Source organism: Melospiza melodia, chromosome 4 (assembly GCF_035770615.1).
Source record: "Melospiza melodia melodia isolate bMelMel2 chromosome 4, bMelMel2.pri, whole genome shotgun sequence".
Taxonomy (NCBI): domain Eukaryota; kingdom Metazoa; phylum Chordata; class Aves; order Passeriformes; family Passerellidae; genus Melospiza; species Melospiza melodia.
This window is the reverse complement of record NC_086197.1, coordinates 1,089,853-1,117,310: the sequence shown is the minus strand read 5'-3', so window position 1 is coordinate 1,117,310 and position 27,458 is coordinate 1,089,853. Positions and strand designations below refer to the sequence as shown.

The 27,458-nt window shown below is 52.5% G+C and overlaps 2 protein-coding genes across 2 annotated transcripts; both read right to left on the bottom strand.

Annotated features, from left to right (window-relative positions):
* SMKR1 (small lysine rich protein 1) lies at positions 1 to 4,489 on the bottom strand. The gene is made up of 4 exons (XM_063153614.1): positions 4,428 to 4,489; positions 3,762 to 3,820; positions 2,937 to 3,190; positions 1 to 245 (listed from the first exon to the last, which is right to left on the bottom strand). The coding sequence occupies exons 2-4, from the start codon at positions 3,762 to 3,764 to the stop codon at positions 209 to 211; spliced, it is 294 nt and encodes a 97-aa protein (XP_063009684.1). The 5' UTR covers positions 3,765 to 3,820; positions 4,428 to 4,489; the 3' UTR covers positions 1 to 208.
* A 2,543-nt stretch (positions 4,490 to 7,032) lies between these two features.
* On the bottom strand, positions 7,033 to 27,113 carry STRIP2 (striatin interacting protein 2). The gene is made up of 21 exons (XM_063153607.1): positions 26,970 to 27,113; positions 25,480 to 25,549; positions 24,506 to 24,580; positions 24,279 to 24,413; positions 23,973 to 24,093; positions 23,273 to 23,341; positions 23,084 to 23,190; positions 22,842 to 22,969; positions 22,322 to 22,525; positions 20,972 to 21,195; positions 19,660 to 19,725; positions 18,994 to 19,057; positions 18,286 to 18,357; positions 18,092 to 18,166; positions 17,519 to 17,616; positions 16,915 to 17,041; positions 15,092 to 15,192; positions 13,247 to 13,313; positions 10,144 to 10,248; positions 9,280 to 9,484; positions 7,033 to 8,623 (listed from the first exon to the last, which is right to left on the bottom strand). Exons 1-21 carry the CDS (start codon positions 27,111 to 27,113, stop codon positions 8,373 to 8,375), a joined length of 2,508 nt encoding a protein of 835 aa, XP_063009677.1. The 3' UTR covers positions 7,033 to 8,372.
* Between the last annotated feature and the right edge of the window lie 345 nt (positions 27,114 to 27,458).

Genomic DNA, 27,458 nt, shown 5'->3' with positions numbered 1-27,458 from the left:
TTTTCTTTAGAGATGTATTTTGGTCTTTATTAATCACCAGGGAAATGGAATTACATGCAAAATTCAACTGAGAGGTAAAAGGAAGGGAAAAAAGAAAAGTGTTTCATTGCTCAGTTTGGGATTGTTGGGAGGGTTTTTTCATCTGCTGTCAAAGAAGTGAATGGCAACTTTTCAGATGCACTGGAAAGCAGAGTCTGTCCTTTGCACTTCACTGCTCACCATCTGCTGAGTTCAGTGGCATCATGCTGAAATCAGAATTTTTTGTTAAAGAGAGAACAAAGTTATTATTTAATAAATATTCTAGCAAATTTTGGATACTGGAACTTGGAGTTTTGAAACCATAGTAGCTCCAGTTTACCAGAGATGTAAAAATGGCCTTGCTCACTTTCAACCATCCTCAACCACATTGAGCAGTTCCTCCTTCAGTGCTCAGAAACATCTGTCCCTAAAAGCCTGTGTGGTAAATATATCATACAAAAATCGAATTTTTTGGGTTTTAATTAATTTCTTAGCTGGAGATGCTGAGTACAGAGGTTGCAAGAGATCTCTGGCTTTAGCAGGCTGATGAGTGGAGCTGCTGTGACCAGAGACTTCCTGCTGGGTGCTGGGGAAGTGAGAACACAGAGCAGGCTGAGGAGGAGATGGAGGTGCACAGAACAGAGGGGAAACCACAGCCCTGCGTCATCAGAGCAGGCCAGCTGAGGCTCACGGGCAGGGAAACAGGAAAGCCAGCAGCCTGCTGTCCCTCCTGAGACATGGGCTGCTGCTGAACACTGTGCTGGCTTGGTGGTTGGGCTTGGTGATCTGTTCCAGCTCAGAGCTCTTCCATCCTGTGATTATTTTCTGGATGTGGTGTGAGACACTGAAGTGCCTTGTGGATTAGACATTGCTAAAATCATCAATCAATCAATCATCAATCATTTTGCTCGCTGTAGCAAACTGCAAAGGAGCTGCTGTCCATCTGTGACCACCAGAGCAACCCAAACACCCCTGTTAACTGGAATGATGGATTTTGAACCTGTCAGTTCAAATGTTTAATTTTGTCCGGTTATGCCAGCTCTGGGAGGAAGGATGGATCCATGAGGATGTTGGCAGACACTGTGATGCTGCCAGCTCACACATTCAGGGGGTAAGTTAGCATGTGCAAAGGAGCACAGCCCAGCTCAGGCTACAAACTGATAAGGGAGCCTTTATCAGCCCTGAACAGGGCCCTGCCTCTTTGTCCCTGCCCAAGGGAACTCATGGGGTGACTCCCCTGCTCTGGGATATGGGGACATTCACAGGTAGCCCCAGGGTGTTCACCTCAGCCACAATGGATTGAGCTGTGCTGGTATCAAAGGCAGCTGCATCATCTTTGAAGGTGTCAGAGTCCCCAAGTGTCCCACGACCCACGAGATTCCATCATCCAGGGTGAACTCCCCACTCCAGGGACTGCCCACTGAGCCTGAGTGAACAGAAACCCACTTTTTTTGTTCTGTGCATTTCTCCCAGCACTTCCTCGAGATTTCCCCTCATCCCCTGGTGGATCCAGTCTGTGACCACCAACAGACACCGAGATTGCAACCACCAAGTCTCATCACAAGACCTGTGGGTGGTGAGATCCTCCTCCTCTCATCCTTTCCCTCTCTTTTTCAATATATCACATTTTCTCAAGTGTTACTTTTATGTTTTCATATTGTCAAATTACTATAGATAGAAACAGCCAAAATGGCTACATGGCTGTTTTCCTCTGCAAGCAAATTGGTCTAAATTAAACCCTACATATATTACCTACATATATAATTATTAAACCCCACATATATAATTATTAAACCCTACATATATATATTTTTCCCAAACACCAATTTTACTCTTGGCTTTCTAGGGTGGGTTATACCACACATGGGTGAAACAAACCCAGTGGAGTTTGCAGCAAGCCACAAATGACAGCAGCTGGCTGACCAGCAATGCCACCAATTACGATTTTCCCTGGTCAAAACCTCCTTAGAGAGGGAATGTTTCAGGCTGGAGAAACAGCACCAGGATTTCCAGGCCTTTATTGGCCTCCAGGATCATCCAGTCCAACCTGGGACTGAGCCCACCCTGTCCCCAGCCCAGAGCTCTGAGTGTCACATCCAGGAGGAGTTCCTGGGACACCTCCAGGGATGGACACCCCAAAGCTCCCTGGGCAGCCCCTGCCAAGGCCTGACCCCTTTCCATGGGGAAATTCCTGCTGTGCCCACCCTGAGGCTGCCTGGCCCAGCCTGAGGCCGTTCCCTCTGCTCCTGTCCATGTTCCCTGGGCTGTGCCCTCCTGGCAGGGACTTGTGCAGAGCCACAAGGGCCCCTGAGCCTCCTCTGCTCCAGGCTCAGCCCCTGCCCAGCTCCCTCAGCCTCTCCTGGTTCTCCAGACCCTTCCCAGCTCCCCCAGCCCCTCCTGGTTCTCCAGGCCCTTCCCAGCTCCCCCAGCCCCTCCTGGTTCTCCAGACCCTTCCCAGCTCCCCCAGCCCCTCCTGGTTCTCCAGCCCCTTCCCAGCTCCCTCAGCCCCTCCTGGTTCTCCAGCCCCTTCCCAGCTCCCTCAGCCCCTCCTGGTTCTCCAGCCCCTTCCCAGCTCCCCCAGCCCCTCCCCACACCCCTGGCTCTGTCAGTCCTTCCTGAGCCCAGGCAGGTCTCAGGGATTGAGGCTCCCATCCCTAAGGACTGGCACCGGGTGGGTGAATCCATCCCCAGCACAGCCCTGCCTCTGGAGGCACAGCACTCCATCCCACACAGACCCACAGGGTGAAGTGACAATGGCACTTGTCCCCTGCCACTTGTCACTGTGCGTGAGCTGTAATCAAAGTGTCTTTGGAGGAGCAAGAAAAACGTCAGGGGACACTGGGGTATGAGCTGAGCACTGGCGAGGCCAGGACAGGTTTAATCACAGCAGAGTCTTCACCAGGCTGTTTGGTTCTCACCTCCTTCTCTTCCCTTTCCCCTTCTTTCTGAGAGAGCCAGGCCAGGGGTGGCCCCGGAACTGCAGGAAGGCGGCGGCGTTGTGACAGATGTAGTAAGCGTTGAGCATGGCAGCTGCGCTGAAGAGATCCACTGGTACCACTTCCTTCTTTGCACCCTTTTTGGAGCGTTTGCCTTTGCCACCCTTCTTGCCTTTGTCACCCTTCTTGCCTTTGTCACCACCCTTTTTGTCTTTGCCACCTTTTTTAGCTTTGGCCTGCAGAGAGAAAACGACCACAAACCCACTCAGTTCTGGGTCTTAGCTGTCTCACTTTTGGGTAGAGGACTCCAGGCTGAGAGACTGAGAGAGCTGGGAATGTTCCCCTGGAGCAGGGAAGGCTCCAGGGAGAGCTCCCAGCACATTGCAGGGCCTGCAGGAGCTCCAGCAGAGCTGCAGAGGGACTGGGGACAAGGCCTGCAGGGACAGCACCCAGGGAATGGCTCCCACTGCCAGAGGGCAGCCATGGGTGGCATCTCATTCCTTGTTTGCCCAGGGTTTCTGGGGGGTTTTGTGAACACTTGTAGGCTCCTGGTAGGAATTCAGCCTCTAGCTGATCTTTCCAAATGTTAAAGATGCTCACAGGCTTTATGTGCTATGTACAGAATTTTACAGCCTGCAGCCAAGAAGAAAAAATAGGTAAAAATCAGAATTAGGTTTACACTTGCACACCAAGTGAATTTGGGCAGGTCAGTTCTGTCCTGCAGATGTGGGAAGGAACCTTTTGGATATAAACCCTTCTCCTTAAAAAGGTGTTGCCAACACTTCTGAAGGATCAAAGATATTTTACCATGGCTGGGTGTTTTTATGGAGCAGCCTGGAGTTCACATCAAGCTCTGGTGATTAACCCTGCAACACAAAATTACACGGTTAGTTACACAGTGTAAAGCACCTGTAGCTGTGTTGGTCCTCATGAAACTTTGAAGAGAAAAAGGGAAAAATAGTCCTTTGCAAAAATAGTCCCTTGCAAAAATAGACCCTTGCAAAAACAGGGTCATCCCTAAAAGCTGATACTCACCTGTGAAATCAGCTGCTAATTGTCAAGCTCCAGGACTCTGAGCTTTTCAGAGGTTTACAATCAGAATCCTGGACAAGACCTCCCTGACCGAGTCCAGCCGATCCCCAGCACTGCCAGGACCACCACTGACCCCAGGCGTCCCCAAATGTCCCCAAGTGCCACATCCGCGGGCCTTCGAAACCCCTCCAGGGATGGGGACGCCATCCAGCCCTGCAGCTGGGCGAGGGCTGGACTACTCCTTTAGGGAAGGAATTTTCAGGATGTCCAGTCTAAACACCTGGCACAACCTGAGGCTTGTTCGGTCCCTGTTCCCTGCGACAGAGCCCGACCCCCTCTTGGCTGCGCCCTCCCGTCAGGGAGTTTAGCGAGCGAGCAGCTCCCTCCCGAACCTCCTTTTCTGCCCCACCGGAGCCCCGTGTAGAAAAGGCAGACACTCACCGTCCTGTCCTCGCAGCGCTGAAGAGACCCCGTCCCCCCTCCCCTGGCACGGCCCCCATGGCCGCCCCACCCTCCCCTCAGCGTCCCGTTGCTATAGCGGCCCCGGGGCGGGGTCTGGTGCTGATTGACAGCCCCATGTCCAATCCGCTGTTGACGCACCCCCCGCGTCGCCCAATCAGCGTCCAGGAGGCACTTCCCGCCACTGCGGTGGGCAGGGGGAAAAGGGCGGGAAAAGCTGTGAGGGGCCTGAGGGGAGCGGCCGCCGCCATCCCCGCCCCTGTCCCACCCTCGGCCAAAAACCTCCGAAATGTCATGAGGAGGTCAGAAAACCCCCACCACAACAACTTGGAGCTGAGAGGAGGAGGGCAGCAAGTTGCGCTTTTCAAAGGTCTCGGAAAGATTGGCGTTTGGTGGACTGTCATTGCTGCATGACATGGGGGAGTCTGTTTAAATACCTGACTCAGCCTCCTTCACCATAAAAATATTTAAAAAACAAACTCTGCTTTGCATCCTTGCAGAGCTCTGGACAGCAGGTCCTGAAAATGATGTGTAATTCAGGTTGGATATTTCTAATAAATCCCCATTTATGAGGCCTGAGACACAGGGGATGGATGGAGGTGAAGGAGGCTGAGAGAGGGATGGGACATAAAGGGTTCATTTTGTTCTCTGTACCTTTTTTAGACACAACAATTTTATCCAAGGGTAGTAATACTTCTAAAGGTGGGGTGATTTTTAAATTTGGGAAAAAATATGTGAGAGAGAAGTCTCTCCTGCATCTCTCAGCACCAGATTTTCACTTGCAAAGCACTAAAAAAAATATAGGTACAAGTGAAAAATATCAGTAGGGGCTGAAATCCCTCATAGAAAAAAAAAAAGCTCATAATTGCAGTATTGCCAAACTCCAACAAACACATCAGTGAGTCTGCCTACATCATGAGTTTATTTTTACCTTTAACATTAACCTCTCTAAATGTGCTCTCTGCTGCATAAGTAAATTTCTTTCCTTCTTGCCTAATAAAAAGTTTTGGTAGTGTAGCTCACAGAAAAGTCTGCAGATTTGGGAGAAAAATTCTCTTGAATGAGCCTTGGATAATGAAAGAAAAAAATTATTTCCACTCTGTTCAGGGAAATTCTGTGTCATCTGTATTAACAAACCACACAGCATAAAAGAAAAAATCATAATTACACTAATTATCTAATTTCAGCACAGACAACTATCAGGAGGCCACATTATAATTATTGAGGAAAAAGGAAGGCACAGAGCACTGAAATGTTCAATCAAGGAGACAAAAATCATCCTGTGCAGTCAAATGTTGTGTTCTGTGCAGAGCTTGGACCTGGCTGCAGAACCAGCTGCTGTTTACACATGCAAGGCTTTGATAAATAATTGAGGGAAGCTTCTCAAACTCCCGAGTATAATAAGCCTGACCTCATACAGTCACTTCTGTGGTTACAAGGGGATAAATACAGAGCCAGCCAGGATATCTCTGTGTTGTTATTTTTAGGGAAATATTCACAGGAGAAAAAGGAGGGATTTTTTCAACACTGCCAGACTGAATGGATAAAGGCTAATTCCCTTTTTTTTTATCACTCTTTCCTTTTCTCAACTCTGAAAGGAACTTTGTAGCCTTTTATCCTTCACTGAAATTTGCATTAAATTCACCAAACAGCTCCGGAGTTGCTTAGAGAAATTAATAACTCAATTCCTTATGCTTTATATCCCTAGGAAACAGCAAGACTCTACAAGAAAACAGAAGAATCCGTGCTGAGGTGCTGAAGAAAAGGTTTCACCCACAGCAGAACTTTCAGCAACACCTGTGGGGTGAAAACAAAACAACAAAAAAGAATTCTTTACTGCAGTTACAATGGGAATTGGGAGCACTGGAGGGTTCCTGGAACCAACAGTCCTGCTGGGGTGAGATAACAGATGTTCCTCCAGCTGTGCAGAAACCACCCAAAACTTCTTTCTGAAACTGCCTTGCTGAATGGATAAAATGATAATTCCTTAATTGCTGGCCCCCAGCTCTTCTGAGAATTTTTAATCAGTAGAAAATCCTCATTGTGAAGCAAAAAAAAAAAAAAAAAATTGAAACTGCTGCTTGCTTGCCAGGATGGGACATAAATATTTCAAATAAAGGTGTAGCCTCTCCCTAAGTCACTTTTTAAAGCAAAGGTTCAGGTTTTCTGTGGAGATCTCTCTCTGGAAAGCAGAAAATTTGGTGGTGATGGTGTGAATAAATTGTAATCCAGGATAAATTTGTACCATCCTCCACCACCCAGACATTCAAGTAAGAATTTGTGCTTCTAATCTCTCTCAGTAAAAATAACAGGCACTGAAAAGCACAATTCAAATATAAAATATAGAAAAATACACATTGGTTCTCAACTGGTTTTTTTTTTTCAATATATTGTGGAGAAAAAAGACACTTTAATGAAAAGAAAGGTTTTAGCCAAATACCAAGGGCTTTTCTAAGTATTTTAGTAATTAATTCAATTTCTCCTTGAGTGGAGATGGGCAGGGGTGAGGGCTGAGTTTGGAGGATGTTTTTATCCTTAAAAAATAATAAAAAAGAAGCATTTAAATGAAGACACGGGAAGAAAAAGCTTAAATAAAGAGGTGTCCTTTAAAAGTTGGTTTATTTTGAACAAAAGCATATTTTAAAAGGCTTTAAAAGGCTTAATGCCATTTCCATGAACAAGGCCTTGGACAAACCCCATGAAGGAAACATTCCCAAGCTAATTAATTATTTAAGCAATTAGCACAAATCCTGCCATAACAAACACTTGTTTATTTAGGGCTTCCCTGCCCTATATGAACACACAATGCTTTGACAAATGCCACCCTCATGCAATGCAGCTTTACCCAAGTGTAATGTTCATTATTTAATTGAAGTATTAAGTTATTAAATTGACAGAAAATTTACAGCTCCATATCCTATTCATCCTCAAAGTTATGGACCACAGAATCCACTGTTTTCCTCATAAATTGTTCACCAAAGCACCTTCCCTCCCCACCCTAAGAGCTGGCACAGACATTGCCCCAAACAAGCAAAAATCTGTGTAAAATTTGGGCTGTTTAACGTGGTATTTGCTGTCCCCTCAGGGCCATAGAGGATGTGCAATCCCAGTGACACTCAGGGAGGAGAGCAAAGGGATCTCCAGGCTCCACGGCTGGGAACTGCACAGCACAGGCTGCTGCAATAGAGGTGAGTGAGGGTGGAGGGGAGCAGAGCTGCAAAGGTGGCAGGTGGGTGTCCAGGGGACATGCAGGACCTCGCCCTGTGGCATCAGCACCTCTGAGCTGGGCTGTGCCACCCCAGCAGTGCCAGGTGGAGGAGAGCAGAGGTGCCAAGGTGACACAGATGGGTGTCCAGGGGACGTGCAGGACCTGGCCCTGGTGGCACAGGGCTCTGAGCTGGGCTGTGCCACCCCAGCAGTGCCAGGGGGAGAAGAGCAGAGGTGCCAAGGTGACACAGATGGGTGTGCAGGGGACGTGCAGGACCTGGCCCTGGTGGCATCAGCACCTCTGAGCTGGGCTGTGCCACCCCAGCAGCAGCAGTGCCAGCCCAGGACAGCACAGAATGCTGTCTCCATCCCAAGCCAGGCTGTGTTCCTGTGTTGGGAGCACGTCAGCAGCCAGCACAGACCCAAACAAAGGATCGTGGGGCGCGTGGGGGGGATGGAATTCCCACTGGGAATCCCGACCTTACCCCCAGCCCGCACAGGAACACACCTGGGCTCTGAGCCCACTCTGCAACCCGTGCTCTGGCTGTGGTCTCCAGGGAGTCACAGGATGACCTCCAAAAAGAGGCGTCTGCAGGGCGCACAGAGACCACTCAGGTCTCTTTGGGAAGGTTCCCTCTTTGCCCCAGCTGTGCTAAAACCCCCGGGTCCGCCCCAGCCCCGCGGGCGGCAGCAGGAGCGGGCCGGGCGGGGCCGGGGCCGTCACTGGCAGTGCAGCAGCTCTTCCCAGCGGATGGGCTGCGAGAACACCTCCCGCTCCAGCCACAGCTCGTACGAGTAGTGGAAGTCCTCGGGCAGCTCCAGGCGCTGGCCCAGCACGCTCTGCAGGCAGTTGTCCACCGGGGCAAACTCCGAGTCCTGCGCCTTGTCGTACCTGCGGCTGTTGAAGGCTTCGATGTTGGCCCTCAGCGTGCACTCCTCGGCCTGGAAATCCCACGGCCTGGCGTCGATGTCTGCAGGGGAGGAGGGACAACACCCAAATAGTGTGGGAAACACCGCTCTGGCAAGGTTTGAGCAAAAGAAAGGCTGAAGGTTTCACGTGAATTAATCAGAGTCACTCTAATTATTGTTATTCCTAACCAAATCCCATTATGTGTGCATTTTCATTTAAGATAGCCATAAAAATATAATTACTCCTGCATTAAGGACTATTTAAGATGTCCCATAAAAATGTAATTATTCCTGCTTTAAGGACTCTCTATAATTATAATATTATTTTTTCTCAAAGACCCCACCACTTTTACTAAAAACCTCCACTGACCACTGAAGCAGGGATGAAGACTTTAAAAGATTTAAAACCTCACGGGCTTATTATGAGCTCCTAACCACAAATATTTTAAAATTTGGGCAAATGTAGCTATGAATGGTATTGAGGTGCTGCAATAACCATGACAGTATGTCATATTATATAAACATATAATATGAAAAGAATCCCAGTATTTTCAAAGCTGGCTTTCACCAGCTCCAAAGCTGACGGTGCAGAACAGTGCCATGAAACTTCTGGAAGAAATGCCCAGCTGTGACAAGAATTTTGGAGGTTTGAGGCCCAAGCAAGTGAAGCAAAGTGAAGCTTTCAAAGGCACGGACAGAGGGACAGGGCAGCGCTCACCGTTGCCGTAGGCCCAGTCGTCGTTCATGCGGTGCCGCACCTTCTGGTAGATGGCAGACATGGTCTTCATGTTGCTCTTCCTCCACTGGCGCCCCAGGTACTTGGTCTGGATCTTCAGCAGCTTGAGCACGTAGAGCTGCATCATGGCCTGCTTCACCTTCAGGGCCCGCTTCAGGATCGGGGCTGATTTAAACACCACCAGCATCTGCCAGGAGAGCAACAGCCATCAGAGCAGGGTGCTCAGGGAGCCACACAAACAAACATCTGGGCTGGTGTGGGCACCAACACCTGGGAGCCCCACAAACACTGTCTGGGCTGGTGTGGGCACCAACACTTGGAGAGCCACACAAACAAACATCTGGGCTGGTGTGGGCACCAACACCTGGGGAGTCACACAAACAAACATCTGGGCTGGTGTGGGCACCAACACCTGGGGAGCCACACAAACAAACACTGTCTGGGCTGATGGGGCCCCAACACCTGGGAGCCACACAAACAAACATCTGGACTGATGTGGGCACCAACACCTGGGGGCCACACAAACAAACATCTGGACTGATGTGGGCACCAACACCTGGAGAATTACACAAACCCCCCAGGAGGGAGAACAGGAGAGTTCAGCACAACCAACACTCTGCACAGGGCTTGAGGATCACAGAAATAATGTTATTTGCAGGAGAAAAAGTATTTCTGCATTCAAGGTTCAGTCTGTGGAAGACAAAAGGGAAGATGATGAAGAGCAGAAGCTCCAGCAGTTTCACAAGGAGCCCCAAGCACAAGGCCAGGCTGAACCTGCTGTGTAGAGCCAGGGAGATGCTCCAGGTGAAATGCTGGAGGGTCTCAGGGGAGGGGACACCCCCTTACCATTGTCCTCGAGTGTTTCCACTTGGTCAGCTTGTTGAGGATCCTCAGCAAGTTAATGCAGGAGAACAAATTCCTCCAGCAGAACTGATTGTTGTCTCCAGCTTCCTGCAAAGGGAGAAGTGCAACCCTGACCACAGCGTTCATCAGCACTGCCACAGAGATGTCCCAAGGCAGAAATCTTTATTGTTATTGTCTGCACAAGTCTTGTTTGTGAGGGAGGACAAGCAGCAGAGCTTCCTCCTCAGTTTGGTTTTCCCCAGAATCTGCTGATGATAGCCCTTCTGAAACATTCCACTTTTAATCTGCTTTTAATTTAGAGTAGGAGCTAATAATGGGATAAATCCCATTATTCCATCATGGGAAATATATTTTGTGGTAGATTTGTATTCTTTGTTTACAGCCAGAGAGCAAATTTCAGCCTGGTGATCACCACTGCTTTTGGTAACTATTTCAATTAATTCATGCTCAGGGCACACATTTCCAGTAAAAGGAAATCACAGACCAGCACAGGATGACAAATAGCAACGTTTGTATCAAGAGGATGAAACCTTTCTGTAACAAAAAGCCCTCCAGCCTAAGTGCTGCTGAGACATTGTTTTAAATATAAGGTAACTGTAAACACCCCCAGCTCCAGCTTGTGGAAATACTGCCCGTGGCACTTGGAGATTTAATCCCACCACTGCAGTAACTTGCTCCATGTTTGAACAGCCCCAAGCCCAGGAGAAATGTCCCACAGAAATCCTGTTTGGGGATTAGTGCACAACAAGGGCTGCTGAATTTATAAACCACTCACAGCCAGCTACAGCCCTCTAACTCTGGGCAAAAACCCAACCCATTCCAGGGTCTGGGTAAGAAAATCCCACCAGCACAACCCCTTGGCTTTTAAAGGCAGGTGCCAGCCAGAACCAAGGAATCACTGAGGCTGGAAAAGAGCTCCAAGGCCACCGAGTCCAAGCTGTGACCAATTCCCACTTTGTCCCCAGCCCAGAGCCCTGAGTGCCACATCCAGGAATTCCTTGGACAGAGATGGGCACTCCAAACCTCCCTGGGCAGCCCCTGCCAAGGCCTGAGAGGCAGCCAGAGGTGGGATGTCACCAGAATGTCACCAGGATGTCACTGAGCTGCTTGTGGATGCTGTCTGGTGCTTTGGGGGTGCCAAACTGCAGTGTCCCTGCACTGCCACATTGTGCCCAGGCCTAACTTGCACTCTCTACACCAAGTAATTATCCCAAAGATCCAGTGGAACAAGCCAGTATCCATTTCTTAGGCTGATGGATTTGTTTGTCACCAGTCTGATGTTGTCTCTACACATTGAAGGAGGGAGGGCCTTTCCATCAGATTTATGGGAGGAGGGAACAGGCCAAACAGACTTTAATACCTTAATACTTTAATCCCCCTTCTAAGGGGTGGGTTAAGCCCTTTGCAGACCCCTTTGGAGTGACAGCAGAGGGGAGATGGGGACTGGCCAGGATTTGAACCCCCCACCACCTCAGGCACTCCTGATTTACACCGGGTGGGGACAGCAGTCACCCCACAGGCCCCCTTGGGACACAGCTGGACTCATCCTGGCTCTTGCTGGGATAACCAACACACATCACTGGGCTCAACCCACTGAGAGCAGAATCATCTGTGACATCCTCTGAGAAATGTGTTACGCTGGGGTGTTGAAATCACTCATCAGAGTGACAAAAAAAGGTCCAACAACGCACGAAGTGCTGGCTGAAAAAATATAAATACGTGCACAAATGTCTGCCTCGAGTACCAGGGTGTGTCTAATTCCTATTAAACCCTTACTTTCATGGGTATCCTCCCTAAGATGAACCCTCATGGTAAAATTCAAGGTGGTTTCTGCATATTTTCTAATTAAATTGCTCTCCCTTGAGGATAACATCTGTGTCTGCTGGAGCAAAGTGAAAGGTGCTGTCCTGGAACGTGACAGCTCTCAAACTGTCCAGATCCTACTGGGAATATTTTCCCTAAATCGCTCAGTTTTCTCCTACAGCCTTAAGGCTGACTGTGAGGATTGCACAAGCCACGAAACCCTCCCTGAAGTGTCACTAGATGTCCCCATCGGTTCAGGATACGGTGGAGCCTGGCAGGGCTGGATGGGGACACCCAGCCTGCAGCAGCCCGTGGACCTGGGGAAAAGCTCTCTCTGATTTTGACCTTTACACACCTAAGGAAAGCAACACAGGCCTCAGATTGCAGCAGCACCACGAGATCATCCCTGCCCAGAGTGGATGCTCAGGATCCTTCTCAGTGATTTAGAGTCTCCATTTTCTGTCCATTATTTCCTGTTAACCCCAAAGCTTTCCCCTGTGCTGGCCAAGTCCAACCTCCTCTGCACTTGAATTATTGTAATTATAATAACAATTACACTGCCAGCGTTATTATCCCATCTGTGGTCTGTGTGTTTGCCCAGCCCATGCTCTGGCCAGCCTCTGGAACACTTAAGGCTCCTCTCCATGGGGAATTTGGTTCATTCCTTAAGCTGGTATCTCATAGAACATTAGTGCTCAGAGCAATTAAAACCTGGGGGGCAACAGCCTCTGGGTAAATTCTCTTTCAAAGCACAAGAGTCTTGTCAGAACAAGAGGAAACAGCTCAAACTGTGCCAGGGGAGGCTCAGGTTGAACACCAGGAAGAATTCCTTAGGGAAAGGGTGGGCAGGGGCTGCCCAGGGAGGCTTGGAGCTCCCATCCCTGGAGGTGTCCATGGAATTCCTGGAGGTGGCACTCAGGGCTCTGGGCTGGGGACAAAGTGGTGTTTGATCAAAGATTGGACTTGATGATCTTGGAGGTCTTTTCCAACCGCAACAATCTCAGAATTCTGTGATTCTATTCTGTCAAAGGGAAACCCCTAAACCCAGCTATTTTTATGGGGTGCCCAACACCAGCAGTGCCTCTTCCCCACTTCCCCACAGCTGACAGTGACTCAGAATAGTGATGGGAGGGATTTTCAAGCCTGGAGGGGAAAAAAAAGTCCATTTTTGGAAAGGTTGGGGGCTACAGAAAAAGAAGACAGCGAACAGAAAACCCAAATCCTTCCTCATGCTGTCACAAAGAGCAATCCTGGCCACAAAAACCCTTTCTGTGCTGCTTACCAGACTTTCTGCTGTGAGCTCAGGCAAGTCACAGACCGTGCAGTGGGGATAATCCAGGACAGAGATGCTGCAGAAAACAGGAAAACAGGGGCTTGTTAGCCAAATGTCACCAATGTTAGGCTGGATGTGACACACACACATGATCAGGGTCTAAGAAGAAAAAAATTTTTATTCTGCCTGTTCTCCACCTTATATACTCTTAACAAAGCGTGATCTTAAGTCATTAACTACATCACAATAACTTACTATATTCATTGGTGCAAAGCAATTAATATCAATATAATTGGCAAAAGTTTTACAGAAATTTAATAAGGCACGTATACACACCTCCTTATGCATGTAGTCTGGCTTACAAAAATTTTCATGTATCTTTTCAAATCTGTTTCTATGCTGACAGCCTTGTCTTCTTTGCTATGGATACACTGGAAAATCATCAATTGTTATTTCTTCTATTAACTCAGCTTTGCTTGCAGGCCAGCTGTCAAGCCTTCTATACCAGCAATTAACACGAGAGAAGTTTTTAAGGTGATCTGTATGATCATGCCCAGGAATCTGTGACATTCTTCCTGCTCTGTGCCTGGAAATGCCACAAGTGGTTTGGGTGGGGAACAATCCCATCCCCAGCACGTGAAGCAGCCGTGCTGGTGGCACAGACAGCACCCAAAGGGGATCCCAGCCTCAGCACTGCCCAGCCCTCAGCTTAATGGAGCACATCAATGCCTCCTGGCTCCAAAGCTCCATCCTGAGTCCATTAATAAGGACACAAAGGGTTTGGATCCATTAAGACATGACAGATGAGTTATTCATGTGCATATTTAAAAAGGGGAAAAAAGTAAACAAAATAGATCTGAGGTTTACAGGGAGGCATCTGGTTGGCAGCAAGAAAATTCGTGGTGAGTGAGTATTTAGAATATAATGTTTTTCAAAGGCTTCCAGGCCTGTGGAATTTGTAAAAGTAGTCAATGAAATACAGTCAGAACTGGAATTTACACCTCCCTGGCTCAGAGTGTTCAGCTGCACATCCCACCTGACTCCCAGGTGCATTTCCTGCCTGTGAAACCTCCATCCCAGAGCAGAGGAGGAAGCTGAGTGCTCCTGGGATATGTTTCCTCCTCACTTAAAAAACACAGGACCAAAAGTGGAAATATTTACAGCAGGAGGACCAACATATTACTTCCTATTTTTCTATGCATGCCTCCTCACACAGACACAACCATACCATGCAGGAGACAGCCCAGCCTACACACACAGCTGAAGAGCCACAAAAAGAGCATCAGAAAGGAAGAAAAAGGATCTTTTTATCATCCCAACACCCTGTGGAGCTCCTCTCCAAACAGAGAAATTCTGCCCTGGTGGGCTGTGAGAGATCTGTGCTGTCTCAGGTCTCTGATCCATGGTGGTCCAGCCAGTGCCCTGCCCAAAACGGGGCTGGTGCCTCTCTCAGACCAGCAGTAAAGGGCAGTGACAGCTGTGGAAAACCTGAAGGAGTCAGGAAAGCTGAATTACAGCTACAAAAAGTGGGAAAGACCTGGAAGAGCCTATCCTATCTGACCTGGATGGAGCTGTGGCCCAGAGATGCTCGGTGGCACTGCATGGCTCCCCAGCAGTCCATGTGAAGATGAAAAGCACTTTATCTTAAAGGTTAAGCCTATTTCATGAGATTGGAAACCCAGCATCCAGTCATCCTCATCATGCCAAAGGGATTTGCTCCCTCCACATGTTTCTGTGGTGGACAGGACACCCCAAAGCCTTGTGAGGCCACCTGGGTCCCCCAGGACATCAGGGCTCCCCAAGCACGAAGCCTTCCTGCCCCATCAGCCATCTGTCCCCCAGCAGGGGCTGTACCTGTTTTTGGCAGCGATGTAAGACATGATGTTCTGGTTGAAGAATTTCAGGATCAGCGGGATGCAGTTGGCAAACACCAGGTGTTGGGACACGTACTCAAACTGGGGGAGACAAGGGAAGTGGATCAGCATTAGGGGACAGCTGGGAGCACCACCTGGGAATGGAAACAAACCTCTTCCCAGCCAAAAGCAGAGCACTTGGTTTGCCCCAGACACCCCACAGAGCATTCTGTCCCTGGAGTTTGCTGTGTAAGGTCTGTGTCATGCACAGCAGCTGGAAAATTCCATTTGCCACAGAGAGGACACGCACGCTTCACAGCAGTGCTCTGGGAGTAGCTGCACCTCATGGCTTTTCAAAATTAAATCTGTGGAAAAACAGTGTGTGGGGAAGAGGGAAGGGTTGTAGCTATTACATGAGAAAATACAATAAACCCTATTGCTCTCACACACTAATCCTAGTTCCCTCAGAAATTTTGACTGAAACAATATCCCTATTTTCCTACTTGCTTTTAATTCCTTTCTCCCTCAAAGCTTTAAATGGTCTTCAAGGTCCCTTCCAACCCAAACCACTCTACAGTTGATTAATACAACAAATCTCTCCTGTCCTCTAACAATACAAACTGCAGCAAACCCAGTCCTATCCCATCCTGCCCTTCCCATGCCTCTCCATCCAGATCTCCAATTTGAGAGGGAAGGAACAGTTTGTTCCCATCTCAGCCTGGTGCCAGCTGTCAGCATTGGCACACCACAGATGACACAACAGCACAGATGACACAGCACTGGGAAGTGCTGGTGAGTAATGGACCCTTCCAACCCAAACCATTCTGTGGTTCAGTGGTTCCTTCACTTCAGACCTGCTGGAGTTCTCATGGTGCTCCCTGAGACCACCTTTGGCACAGAAAGAACAAAACCACCCCAATCAGGCACAAAGAAAAGCAGGATCAGGGGGATTCAGGGGACCCTGCAGCTTTCTCCAGGCTCAGCAGCAGGCTGCAATGCCCTCCTGCCTGGGGGGAAGAAAGGAGAGGAGCTGCTTTGAAGTGAGAAAAATTAATGAAGGGATTGTGTGGTGAGCGGGGGGAGCAGAACAAATGTAGGATTGTAAAAATGTGGGAGTTGGTTTCATTTCACCCAATCCAGGACGTGGATTTATATTTATCCTCAGTTAAGTATCAGTGGGTTTTGTAATGCAGAGGGATTTGTAGCGTGCTGAAAGCTTTAACAGAAAAAATTAGAAAACATTAATTGTTTGACTTGCAGAATGAGCGGAGAACTGGGCCACAGCTCATATTAGTCCTTGGGTTTTTTTAACCAAGGAAAGCCCTGGAGTGGGTGCAGCTTGATTGGTGCCATGCAGATGGAACAAAAATCACATTTGGGAATTGGGAACAAAAAAATCAGATTGCAACTATGACCCAGATCTCTGCCTCTGTTGAAACTGGAGCCCCAAGAACCCGACCCTGCCAAAACCAGAGCAGGTGACCTCGTGAGGTCCTTCCCAGCACTATTTCTGGGCACTGGAGATGACAGAGCAAAAGAGAGTCTTGCCTAATCCCCTTCCTCTTCCCCCTTCTGCCAGGGAGGCTGGTGCCATTTCCTAAATTTAACCTGAATGGATGTTCCCAGAACTTTAAAAGCTCCTGCCACATGAGTAGGAAAGGTGTTATCAAAGCACAGTGGGGTTATCCCAACCTGAGCGACCCTGAGCAAATCCTGGAGCTGTGGAAATGTGATTACAGCTCCTCGTGGAAACTCTTCCAGGAGAGGGTTTATAAGGAGCTTCAAGCCCAGTTGGGCAGTGGCCATCCCTTGCTCTAGGCCCACCTGGTAGATGTGGTTCAGCTTGAAGTGCTTGAGGAGCAGCAGCAGCAGTGCCGAGATGCTCTTCACGATGATCTCCTTGTGCCTGTTCACGTCGATGCCCAGCTTCATGCTCTGCAGGACCGTGATGCTGCGGGGAGGGAAAACAGCTCCTGGCTTGGCAGCAGGGAGCCAAGGGACCCTGGAGCTCTCCTTCATCTGGGTGAGCTCTATGAAACCCATCACCTTCGCTCCCCCCAGGACTCCCATCTCCACCCATCCCACCTGGTGATGCCAAAATGTGTTCAAAAAAGGTGGCTTGCCCTCCCCCAGGAATCCTGGCAGAGCAGTAGGAAGGACACCTCCTGTATGCTGACAAAGCTTTATGATTTGGGTCAATTAGCAGGATTTTATCATTTGTGCCACTTAGCCTGGAGTGGCTGCACTCAAATCATGGCAGCATCACTTCCTTGGCTTTCACAGCTCTGCCCTGGTGCCAACTGTAATTCACACCTACCCAAACAGATACCCCAAATCTGGAGCCCCCCAAACCTATTGGCTCTCCTGCTTGGTCCAAGCCTTGGTGGCAAGGCTGGGATGGCCAGTGGCCACCTGGTGAGGGACTTACGGCATCTCTTCAGGCAACACATCTGCCAGGATGTTGATGGAGTCAGTCTTGGCCTTGGAGGTGGGTGCAGCAGCCAGGAGGATCTTCAGCAAAGCGATCTGCAGGAGAGGGCAGGTGTGGGGCATGGTCCAGGAAAGGGAATTCCTTCCTTCTCCTTCACTTGCCAGAACTGGACAACTCCAAGCCAACTCTACAGGGTTTCACCAGGGCACACTCAACCTCTGACAGACAGGACAAGTGTGGGGAGCCAACAGCTCTGTGTGATCCTTAAGCTAAAGCATCACATGTGCCTGAGCTCTGGTAGGGAGGGTAAAGCAGCACAAGGAACACCTGGAGTTTAAATGCACTTAAACCTCTGTCTCTCCCTACAGAGTCCACCTTACCCAACCAGCATCTCAGAATCCTCTGAATCCTCCTCTTGGACTGTACTTTCCTCCCAGCTCTGCTCAGGATTCCCACCAAAATCTGACAATCCAGGTCCTGAACACCCTCCTGTGCTGAGCTCTGCAGCTCCTGGACTGGCACCATTCCCTAGTCCAGAACTTTTCCTTCCTTTAAGGAACGGGGGCTTACCATGTACTGGGGGAGATTGTACAACATTGCTCGATACAACACCTCACAAGGGGTTTCTTGCACTTCCTCTTCCCCCTAGGGCAGAGAAACATTAAAAACAAGGGAAAATGAAGCAAAAATAAACATGGATTTATGTGACACCTTGGAAACCTCCATCTTCTCTCTGGTGATGGGGTGAAGCACTTCCTTCTTACCAGAGACATGGGGCACTTCTCCAGCTCCTCCTCGTTCTTGATCTGGACATCCGAGATGGAAACGTACTTGTGCTGGCAAAACACACAGACAGAGGCAGAGCAGTGTCACAGTGTCACAGGAAACACGGCCAGCAGTGGTCACAGCAATCCCCAGTGAGGGTGCAGGGCACAGCAGAGCCACGGGCAGCTCATCCCTGAGTGGGACATCCCTGAAGCCCCTCACACCTCTGCCTTGGGTTACTTCCACCTGCTCCTTCTAGGAGCTCTCTGGAAGGAACTAGAGGGAACAATTGCCTCCAAAAGACAGCCCAGACCCTGGATAGGGTCAGGTGGCCTCTGGAGGGGTCTCATTCCCCAAAGAGCACTGCAGGAGCTGAGGCTGGCTGTGCTTCCCCCTGGGAACTGCACATTTGGGAATCTGTGTCCAAACCCAGCTCTGAAAGTCTGTCACCTTCAAAACACATGACAGACATTCACCAGGAAAAGGAATGCTACACCTTGGATGAAGGGAAAGGAGAAATGCTGGAGAGGCTACTTGAGGACTCAGTTTTTAATTTTTTCCCCCAATTCCTGCAAGAAGCTCCAAAAGCTTTTCCTGTGGCAACCAACTTTTTACTCCCTGCAGTAAGAGTGTTTCAGGGAGGGTGGCCAGGAGGATCCACGTGGTGGACACCCCATCTCATGCCATGCATGGAGCCACCATCTCACCTGCTTCAGGGTCTTCACACTTTCATGGATCGGCCGTGGGAGCCCTATCAGGGTTTCAGTGTCCCTGGGGAGAGGAAAGAAGGTCAGTACTGGGAAGGACATCCATGCTCAAACATTTCCACATCCTAACAGGTAAAAGAGGGAGCCTGGAGTCTGCTGAATGCATCCCAGATGGGTCAGGAACTGGGAGAGGTGTTTACCTCAGCTGCTGCCCTCCCACCTCCTCCCCATCATGCCTGCACAAGGCAGGAGAGATACAGGGGTGAAGAATTGGGGTGAAATCAGATTGAATCACAAATAGGGTGGAGCCAGTCTGAGCCCAGCACTGCACCTAAAAATGAATGTACCCTGCTGGGCCTGTCCCAGGATGACTCTGCACCCACAGCTTGATTTATCCACAAACCGGGTCATTTGCTGTGGATACCAAACTGCCTCAGCTGCCTTTCACATCAAACCAGCTCCTGGCTTGGGCCAGCGGTCACTTATTTTGGTCTGATTTTTAATAGAAAGAGGTCCCTGGGGAGCAGCGTCTCCAGGAACATGCCTTTCTAGCCCTGCTTTCATTGCTGCAGCTCTGGCAATGCCTCGAGCTGGGAAAGCCTGAGCTTTGTGCTTAGCCCCCACTGATGGAGGCTGCAGGGCAGGTTTTGGGGATGGAACACTCACTGTCCCAGCGTGAAGCCGATGAATTTGTTCCTGCTTGCTTCCAGGAAATGCTCGATGTCTTTCTGTCTGATGGAGCAGCAGAGAGACAAAAACAAGGAGAAGGTTGGAAAACAGCCACGGACAAGATCACAACCTCAGATTGATTTCTAGAGATCTCAACAGCAGTGGGCAAAACCCACGTTTGCCCTCACTGGCTGGGACAATGAGAACCCAAACCATTTGTATTTGCTGTGCAGCTCCACGGGAACATGTGAGTAAACGGAGAGGAGTTTTCTGCAAGCAGCACCTTTGGATCCACCTCCTGTGCTCCTCACACACATCTCCAAGGAGCATCTGCTGGCTCTGGGAGAACAAATGTTGTCTCCACGGTCTGTCAGAGCACACGCTGCTCCCACAGCAAGCTGACATCTTGTCCACTTGGGCATCTTTCATGGGAGCTGCTGGGCAGCTCTGCACTACAAGCAGGACATGAGCTGTGAGCCAAGGCTCTCCTGGACAGAAAGGAATCCAGCTGGATCTCCAGCCAGCAGCCAAGGAAAGCAGCAGCCATTGGATTTCAAAGCTGAGAGTGTTAAGTGACGTGGAGCACCACAGCACCATTGTGGAGATCCATGTGGGAAACCAATTCCTGCTGTGTTTCTGCCAGGAATGCTCTGGACAGACTGACTTAACCCTGTCACTGCTCCTATCTCAAAAATATCTATTTGCTCCTGTGTTTTAAAGATACTGGATTAAATCCAGGCTTGGGATGAACAGCAAAAAAACCCTCAGATGGATCAGAGGGAAAGAGGAAGAGGTTTTCACCCTCTTTTCCTAACATTCCCTCATTTCATGTGTGGAAGGAAGGAAGGAAGGAAAGGCACCAACTCCTTTGTCCTTTGGTGTTTTTCTCTGCCACTAAAAAGGCTTCAGCTGACAACACAGGGTCCTACTCACCCAACAAGGTGTCACTGACCAGCTCCCAGGATGATTAGTCAAGGGCTTTGTGCTACCAAGATCCACTGGGACCTGGCTGGGAAAGCTGACCCCGCTCCCACTGCACCCCAGTACAACCTGGGATGTCCAAACTGGATCACCACTATTGGGCAATAAGTTGGTTTGCCCATTTATTGGCTTGGGCTGGGTTTGGCTGAGCTCTGCCCCAGAATTTACACATCAAACATGGCAAGTGTCCAATCCAGAAAGGACCAACAAAAAAGAGAAGCGGAATCACTTCAGGTCAACCAGAGGCCAAAAAACTTCCCAAAAAAACTGCAGAGAACTCCAGGACAGGTAGGTGTGGGGAAGAGGGTGGTGACACCGGTGGCTTTACCTGACTTTGGGGGCCCAGGGCAGCCCCTTGGGGAAGGACACCCTCTCGATGGGCAGGCGCTGCGCCGGCAGGGCGGGGATGAGCGCGTCCCGCTCCACCAGCTCCAGCTCCCCCTCCATCCCGCCGTCCACGTCGTCGTTCTCCTCCTCATCAACCCCTCCCTCGTCGCTCTTGAAGGGATCTCTCTCGTTGTAGATATCCAAACTGTCCTGCTTCACCAGGGGCTGCAGCACAAGGGGAAGGAAACACTCAAGTCACTTCAATGATTTTATTTCCCTCTCAGGTGCTGGCACCAGATCTCTCCGTCCTGAAAGGATCACGCTCTCAGATGTTCCTCAGGTAAGGGTTTCCCTCCTAGCTCTTGCCACCAAAGCCTGCACAAGAATAATTCCTTCTGTACCTCTAACCTTCCTGCTCTAGGAGGTGCAACCCTGTTTTCCACCTTAACTTTTGGGGTTTCCATCTGACATCTCTTCCTTAGCAAAAGGCATTTCCATCCCCAGAACACAACACAGCAACTCCAAGAGCGGAGCTAAAAAAAGAACTTGCTGTGAGCAGTTTGCTCCCTGGTGCTTATCAGCCCTTTGCCATAAGGTCAGGATGTCCTCTGGCTTCCTCTGGATCAAACACACACCATGGGGCTGATCTGTAGCACTTGAAATTGGTGGATGGAAAACTGGACATGCTCTGACCACGTGTACTGAGAGCCCAAAATCCCCCCAGCCCTGGCAGCAGGGAAGGGGGGGATCCTGCCCCTGTGCCCCCTCAGGTGAGACCCCACCTGCAGAGCTGCCCCAGCCCTGGGACACAGCAGCAGCACCTGGAGCTGCTGCAGAGAGCCCAGAGGAGACCCCAGAGCTGCTGCAGGGCTGGAGCCCCTCAGCTCCCAGGGAGCCAGGCTGGGAGAGCTGGGGGTGCTCACCTGGAGAGGAGAAGGCTCCAGGGAGAGCTGAGAGCCCCTGGCAGGGCCTGCAGGGGGACTGGGGACAAGGCCTGCAGGGACAGCACCCAGGGAATGGCTCCCACTGCCAGAGGGCAGCCATGGGTGGCATCTTGGCAATGAGGAATTCCTGCCTGGGCTGGCATTGCCAGAGCAGCTGGGGCTGCCCCTGATCCCTGGCAGTGCCCAAGGCCAGCTTGGCTGGAGCTGTGAGAAACCTGATCTAATGGAAGGTGTCATTTGGAACGGGACGGTCCTTAAGGTCCCTTCCAACCCAAACAATTCTGTGAGCCTAGAACTGGAAAACACTGGAGCACCTGAGGGGGAAAGGGAATTGCACCCAGAGCGCTCGGGCTCCTCCCGCCGGCGCAGGGAACCCCTCCCGGGCCGGGGGACGCTGCCGCGCTCACCCTGCGGCTGCGGTGGCTCCGCTTGGGCTGCGGCGGCTGCTGCTGCTGCTGCTGCTCCACCAGCTCGATGGCGCAGGTGGGCGGGGAGGCCGCCCGCATCCCCCGCACCACCTGGATGCTGTCCTCGGGCAGCGGCGGCAGCCCCAGCTCCTCCCGCCGCCGCACCTTCATGGCCAGCAGCGCCTCGAACCCGCCCAGCGTGAACTGCGGACAGACACGGGGAGAGCACAGAGTGCACACGGGGCACACACGGGGCACACACGGAGCACCCACGGAGCACACAGCCCTCCCGGGCAGCTCCCAGCTGGGGACATCCACCAGGAGAGCCGAGGGGAAGGCATCGCTGCACTCCTTTCTCCAGATTCCTCCCCCACCCCACATCCTCAGCCCAACCATCCCAGAAGGAAGTTTCCTTGTGTCAGCTCCTGGTGCCATCCTAAATAACCCCATCACGGTTGGGTTGAACGGTGGGGAATATCCAGGCTCCAAGTTTCTGGAGCAAGGAAGGGTTTGCACTCACCAGGAGCACCTTCCAGAGCAGAAGCAGGACCTTCTTCATGGGGAAGTGTGGAGCGTGGCCGCTGCAGAACTTGGTGACCATCGTGAAGAGCAGCAGAGCAAAGGGCTCCTCAGTGTGCACAGGGAAACCTGTGCAGAAGGGACCAGGAGAGGGTCAGAGCTGATCCCCCGTCCCTGAGCTGGCCCTGCTGGTCCAGCACCACAAAGGGAGCTCCAGGGGGCACAGTGAACTGTGGGGCTCACTCAGCTCCATCCTGAAGGTCTCCCGGCTGGTTTTCCACTCGGGGGGATCCGTCTCCTGCTCCACGCGGATGTTCTCCACCATCAGGTACATGACACTGAGCAGGACCCTGCCAGGACAGCGCAGCAGGCTGGTGTGAGGCCACTGTGTCCCCCGAGGATGTCCCCCAGCCCTGCCAGCACCAGGGGTACCTGAGCTCCGTGCTGTCGGCCAGGGAGATCGCCGGCTTCCGCAGGGCGCTGCTGCAGGCCTGGCTGTTCCTGCAGGACAGGGGAGAGCTCCGTGCCAGCCCCCTCACCCCACCCAGCCAGCCCCTGGGAATGCCACACGGCACAGGTGACACGGCTGGGGCACCTCCCCGGGGGGAGGAGGAGGAGGATGGGGAGAAAGAGGATGAAGAGGAGGGTGAGGAGGATTGAAGAAGAGTACAAGGAGGATGGGGTGAAAGAAGATGGAGAGGAGGAGGATGAGGAGAATAGGGTGAGGAAGACAGGGAGAAGGAAGACAAAATGAGGGACACGAGAAGATGAGGAGAAAGAGGTGGAGGAGGAGGAGGAGGATGAAAAAAAGGAGATGAAAAGGAAAAGGGTGAGGAGGATGAGAAGAAAGAAGATGAAAGAAGGAAGGGGAGAGGATGAGTAGAAAGAGGAGGTAGAAGAGAAAGAAGAGGATGGAAGAAGAGGGTGAGGAAAGTGGGGAGGAAGAAGATGAAGAGGAGGAGAGTAAATTGAATGGAAGAAGAGAAGGAGAGAAAGCAGATCAGAGAATCATTTTGCTTGGGAAAGACCTCTGAGGTCATCGAGTCCAAGAAGTGGAGGGGTGAGAAGAAAGAATGAAGTGAAGAAGAGGACAAGGAGGGAGAGGAGGGCGAGGGCAGCGCAGTCCTCTCACTCAATCTCCATGTTGAGGAGCTCCAGGAAGGCAGAGAAGGTTCCCAGCTGGTACAGGAGGAAGCTGTTGTGCCGAGACCAGTGCAGGACATCACCTTCATTGTCACAGTCCCCAAAGACACCTGGAGAGGCCCCAGAGAGAAACCCTGGTGAGGGAGGATCTGCCTCTGAACCCCTGGAGTCCACAGGACCACCCCAGGCAGGAGCTTCACTGCCCCAGCCTGGCACAACCCTGTGAAAAGCTTCTCCCAAACCCCCACGGCAGCAGATCCGAGGCCACATCCAGCCATGGGGGACGTGTCCTTACCCTGTGCCAGGTACAGGATGGCCCGTGCCACTCGGAGCCTCTTGTCCCTGTTGACCACCTCCAGCCCATCCAGCAGGTGCATGACATAGGCCTTCTGCTGAGCCCTGTCCAGCTCCAGCCACCTCCTGTCCGGCACTGCAAAGGGGACAAAGGGACACGAGTCCATCAGGGGCTTCCCTGGGGGCTGCTCTTGCCCCAGGCCCAGGGTGCTGAGCCAGGGCTGGTACCTTGAGTGTGGAAATCCTCCTCGAAGCATCTCCTGTTGTGGCTCAGCTCGGGCTCCTCGGTGTAGCTGTACAGCTCTGATGGAGACAGGGATCAGCAGGGACATGGAGGGGCTTCATCCTCCTCCTCATCCCCAAATTCCTCGGGAAGCATCCCTGTACACCCAGGCAGACACGGGACTGAGATCTAAATTGGTCCCTGAGCCCTCCTGCAGCTCCAAGGGCACCAAACTCATCCCCTTCATCCTGGAGCTGTTCCCAGCTCCAGCTGCACTTCCAATTTCAGTGGGGTTTTTGAGGGGACATTTGGACTCTCACTTAGGCAGTTTGGGAATGAAGGGAATGCAGGAACACCCAGGCAGGACCTGCACTGATCCCACAGCCAGCAGCTCGGACGTTTTGGGTCCTGCAAACAGGGGCTGGACTTGGAGGGACATGATATTGCACCTGATATTTGTAATTCCTGCCTGTTCCTGTAGGATTCCTGTCTGTCCCCACAGAATCCCTACCGTCCCGAGGGGCTGAGCAGCACCACGGAGGACTGAGGTGATCCTGCAGGGAAGGAGGAAGGATCCCTCGCAGAGGAAATGTGTTTTTGCCAGGCCAGCCGAGATACACCGAGCTATAAATAACCCCATTTTCCCCGGCCGCGCTCGGGAGCGGCGTTAGGGAGCAGAGGCAGCTGGAGGGACGCGGGGACAAGGACAGAGCCGCCCGATAAAGGCTGGGTGGCACCTCCCGCCTGGGCTCTGTCACCGGACACTGCTGCCACCCCGGCGCCGGCGGGGCAACCCCCGTGTCCCCACGGTCCCTCTGCGTCCCCGGGGAGCGAGCGGCTCTCTAATAATAACCCCGCTCGCTCTGTTGCTGCAGGGCCGGCACCGCTCCGTGTCCATCCCCCATCCCGGCGGGATTCTCATTTTCCCTGCCCGCCGGGCACCTGGAAACAACAATGCAGCGCCCGGAACCCGCTTCACCTGCCAGCTCAGCGCCGTGGCCGTCGGCATCCCCGTACTCGAATTCCAGGTTGGGACAATCCACGGAGCCCTGCGGGGAGCGGGATGGGGTTAGGAGGGGGCTGGCACAGCCCCGGGGATATTTTGGGCTGCGGGATGGCTGCCAGCGCTCGCAGCCTTTGCGCCAAAGCTGCTCCAGCCGCCACTCGCAGGGATGGAGCGCGGGGTCCGTGCGGGGCCGCTTAAACACGGCGGAAATGTGGAAGCCGTGTGTAAAACCAGCATTTCTCAAATCCCAGGGAAAGCAAAGGCACGACACAAAATGCCGGTGAATGTTTGATGCATTTCAGAGCCCTAAAAACAAACCCCGGGGCTGGTTCAAAGCACAAGCCCGCGGGAGGATGCTGCGGATCCCCGAGCTCCGTGCCCAGCGCCGCAGATCTGACAGCTCCCGGGGCCGCGCTTTGCCGTTCTGCTCTCCCTCTCCTCCCCTGCGGATGAGAACTGGAGCATGAAACTCGGCCCGAGGATTCCGGCGGGGCAGCGAGCGGGCAGCCGCAGCCAGACGAGCCAAGGCCGGCACCGCGCCGCCCTGGCCCGGGGAAGGGAACACATGAATGGGTAATCAAGGAAATTAACATAATTCCCGTTCCGATCTCGGCATCCCTGCTCGGCAGCCGGGCTGGGGCTGATGCGCATCGTGGCCATTAATATTGATGAGGCGTGAGCCCGGGATGAGCCCTGGGCTCAGCAGCGCGGGGTTCTCAGTTCCCAGCCCGGTTCTGCAGCCCCGCCGCGGCTCGGGCGCTCAAAGCCGGGCAGGAATTCGGCAAAGCGCGGGCAGCCCTAATCCGCTTTGAGAGACTGAGGGACCGAGCCGGGGAGCAAAGCCAAGCCCAAACTCACGAGTCGGGGACACCACTTGGACGCCGCTCCCAGGGATCCTGCGGGGGTTAGGGAGCCCCAGAGGTGCCCAGGAACATCAGATGGCGGTGGGATCCTGGTGACCCCATCCCGGTCCTGCTCTCCCAGCCCGGCACTCACGAAGCCGCACGGGCGCAGCCGGGGCAGAGCAGCCCAGCGGGGTTTGGGGGTTCCCCCGTGCCCCGGGGTTATCGGGGCTGCGGGGACGAACGGGACAGCGGCACCCGGAGATTGGTGAGGGGCAAAGGGGAGCCTGCAGAGTGTGGGGGAGCCCAGGGCTCAGGTGGGTCCCCAAAACCCTGCTGCCGGCTCTGAGCGTGGGGCTGGGAGGTGCCAGTGCTGGGGCTCAGCCAGCGCCCCAAAACTCTGCAGCTGGGTCTGGCAGTGCCGCGGAGCGCCCCTGGGGCTCCCCGCTCCGGGCTGGGCACCACAGGACCCCTAAAGCGTCCAGTTTGGGGTAGGGAGCACCCCAAGACCTGGATAAGGCTCCTTCCGCAGGGACCCCAGCCCCGGAGCAGGGACCCCAAACACCAGAGCAGGTCCCGGCGGAGCCCGGGGGGTGCCGGCACCGAGCTCCGTGCTCTTACCTCGGACTCCTTGCGCTGGCTCCTGAAGAGCTCCCGGCCCTTGGGCTGTGCCTGGGGCTGTGGCTGTGCCTGGGGTTGTGTCTGGGGCTGTCCCGGGCGGGCCCTGCCCGGGCCCGGGGCTCCGCCGCCTCCCGCCGCCTCCATCCCCGGCCCGCGGCCGCCGCCAGCACGTGGGGCCCGGCCCCGCCACGCCCCGCCACGCCCATTGGTCCGTCGGGCTCGGGGGCGTGGCCTCAGGACACACCCCCGCATCGCCATTGGTCCGGATCGGGATGGGGCGGGGCCAGGGGTAACGGCGAGGGGAGTCGGGGGGACCCGGGGGTCCCTCGGGATTGCGGGGCCGGGGACACAGCGGGGGACGGGGGGGGCCCTGGGGTGCTGGGAACAGGGAATGCTGGGGAAGGAAGGAAGGAGAATTGTAGGGTGTCCTGGGGTGCTGCGAGTACAGAACGCTGCCGTGGGGGTTATGGGGTGTCCCTGCGAGTACAG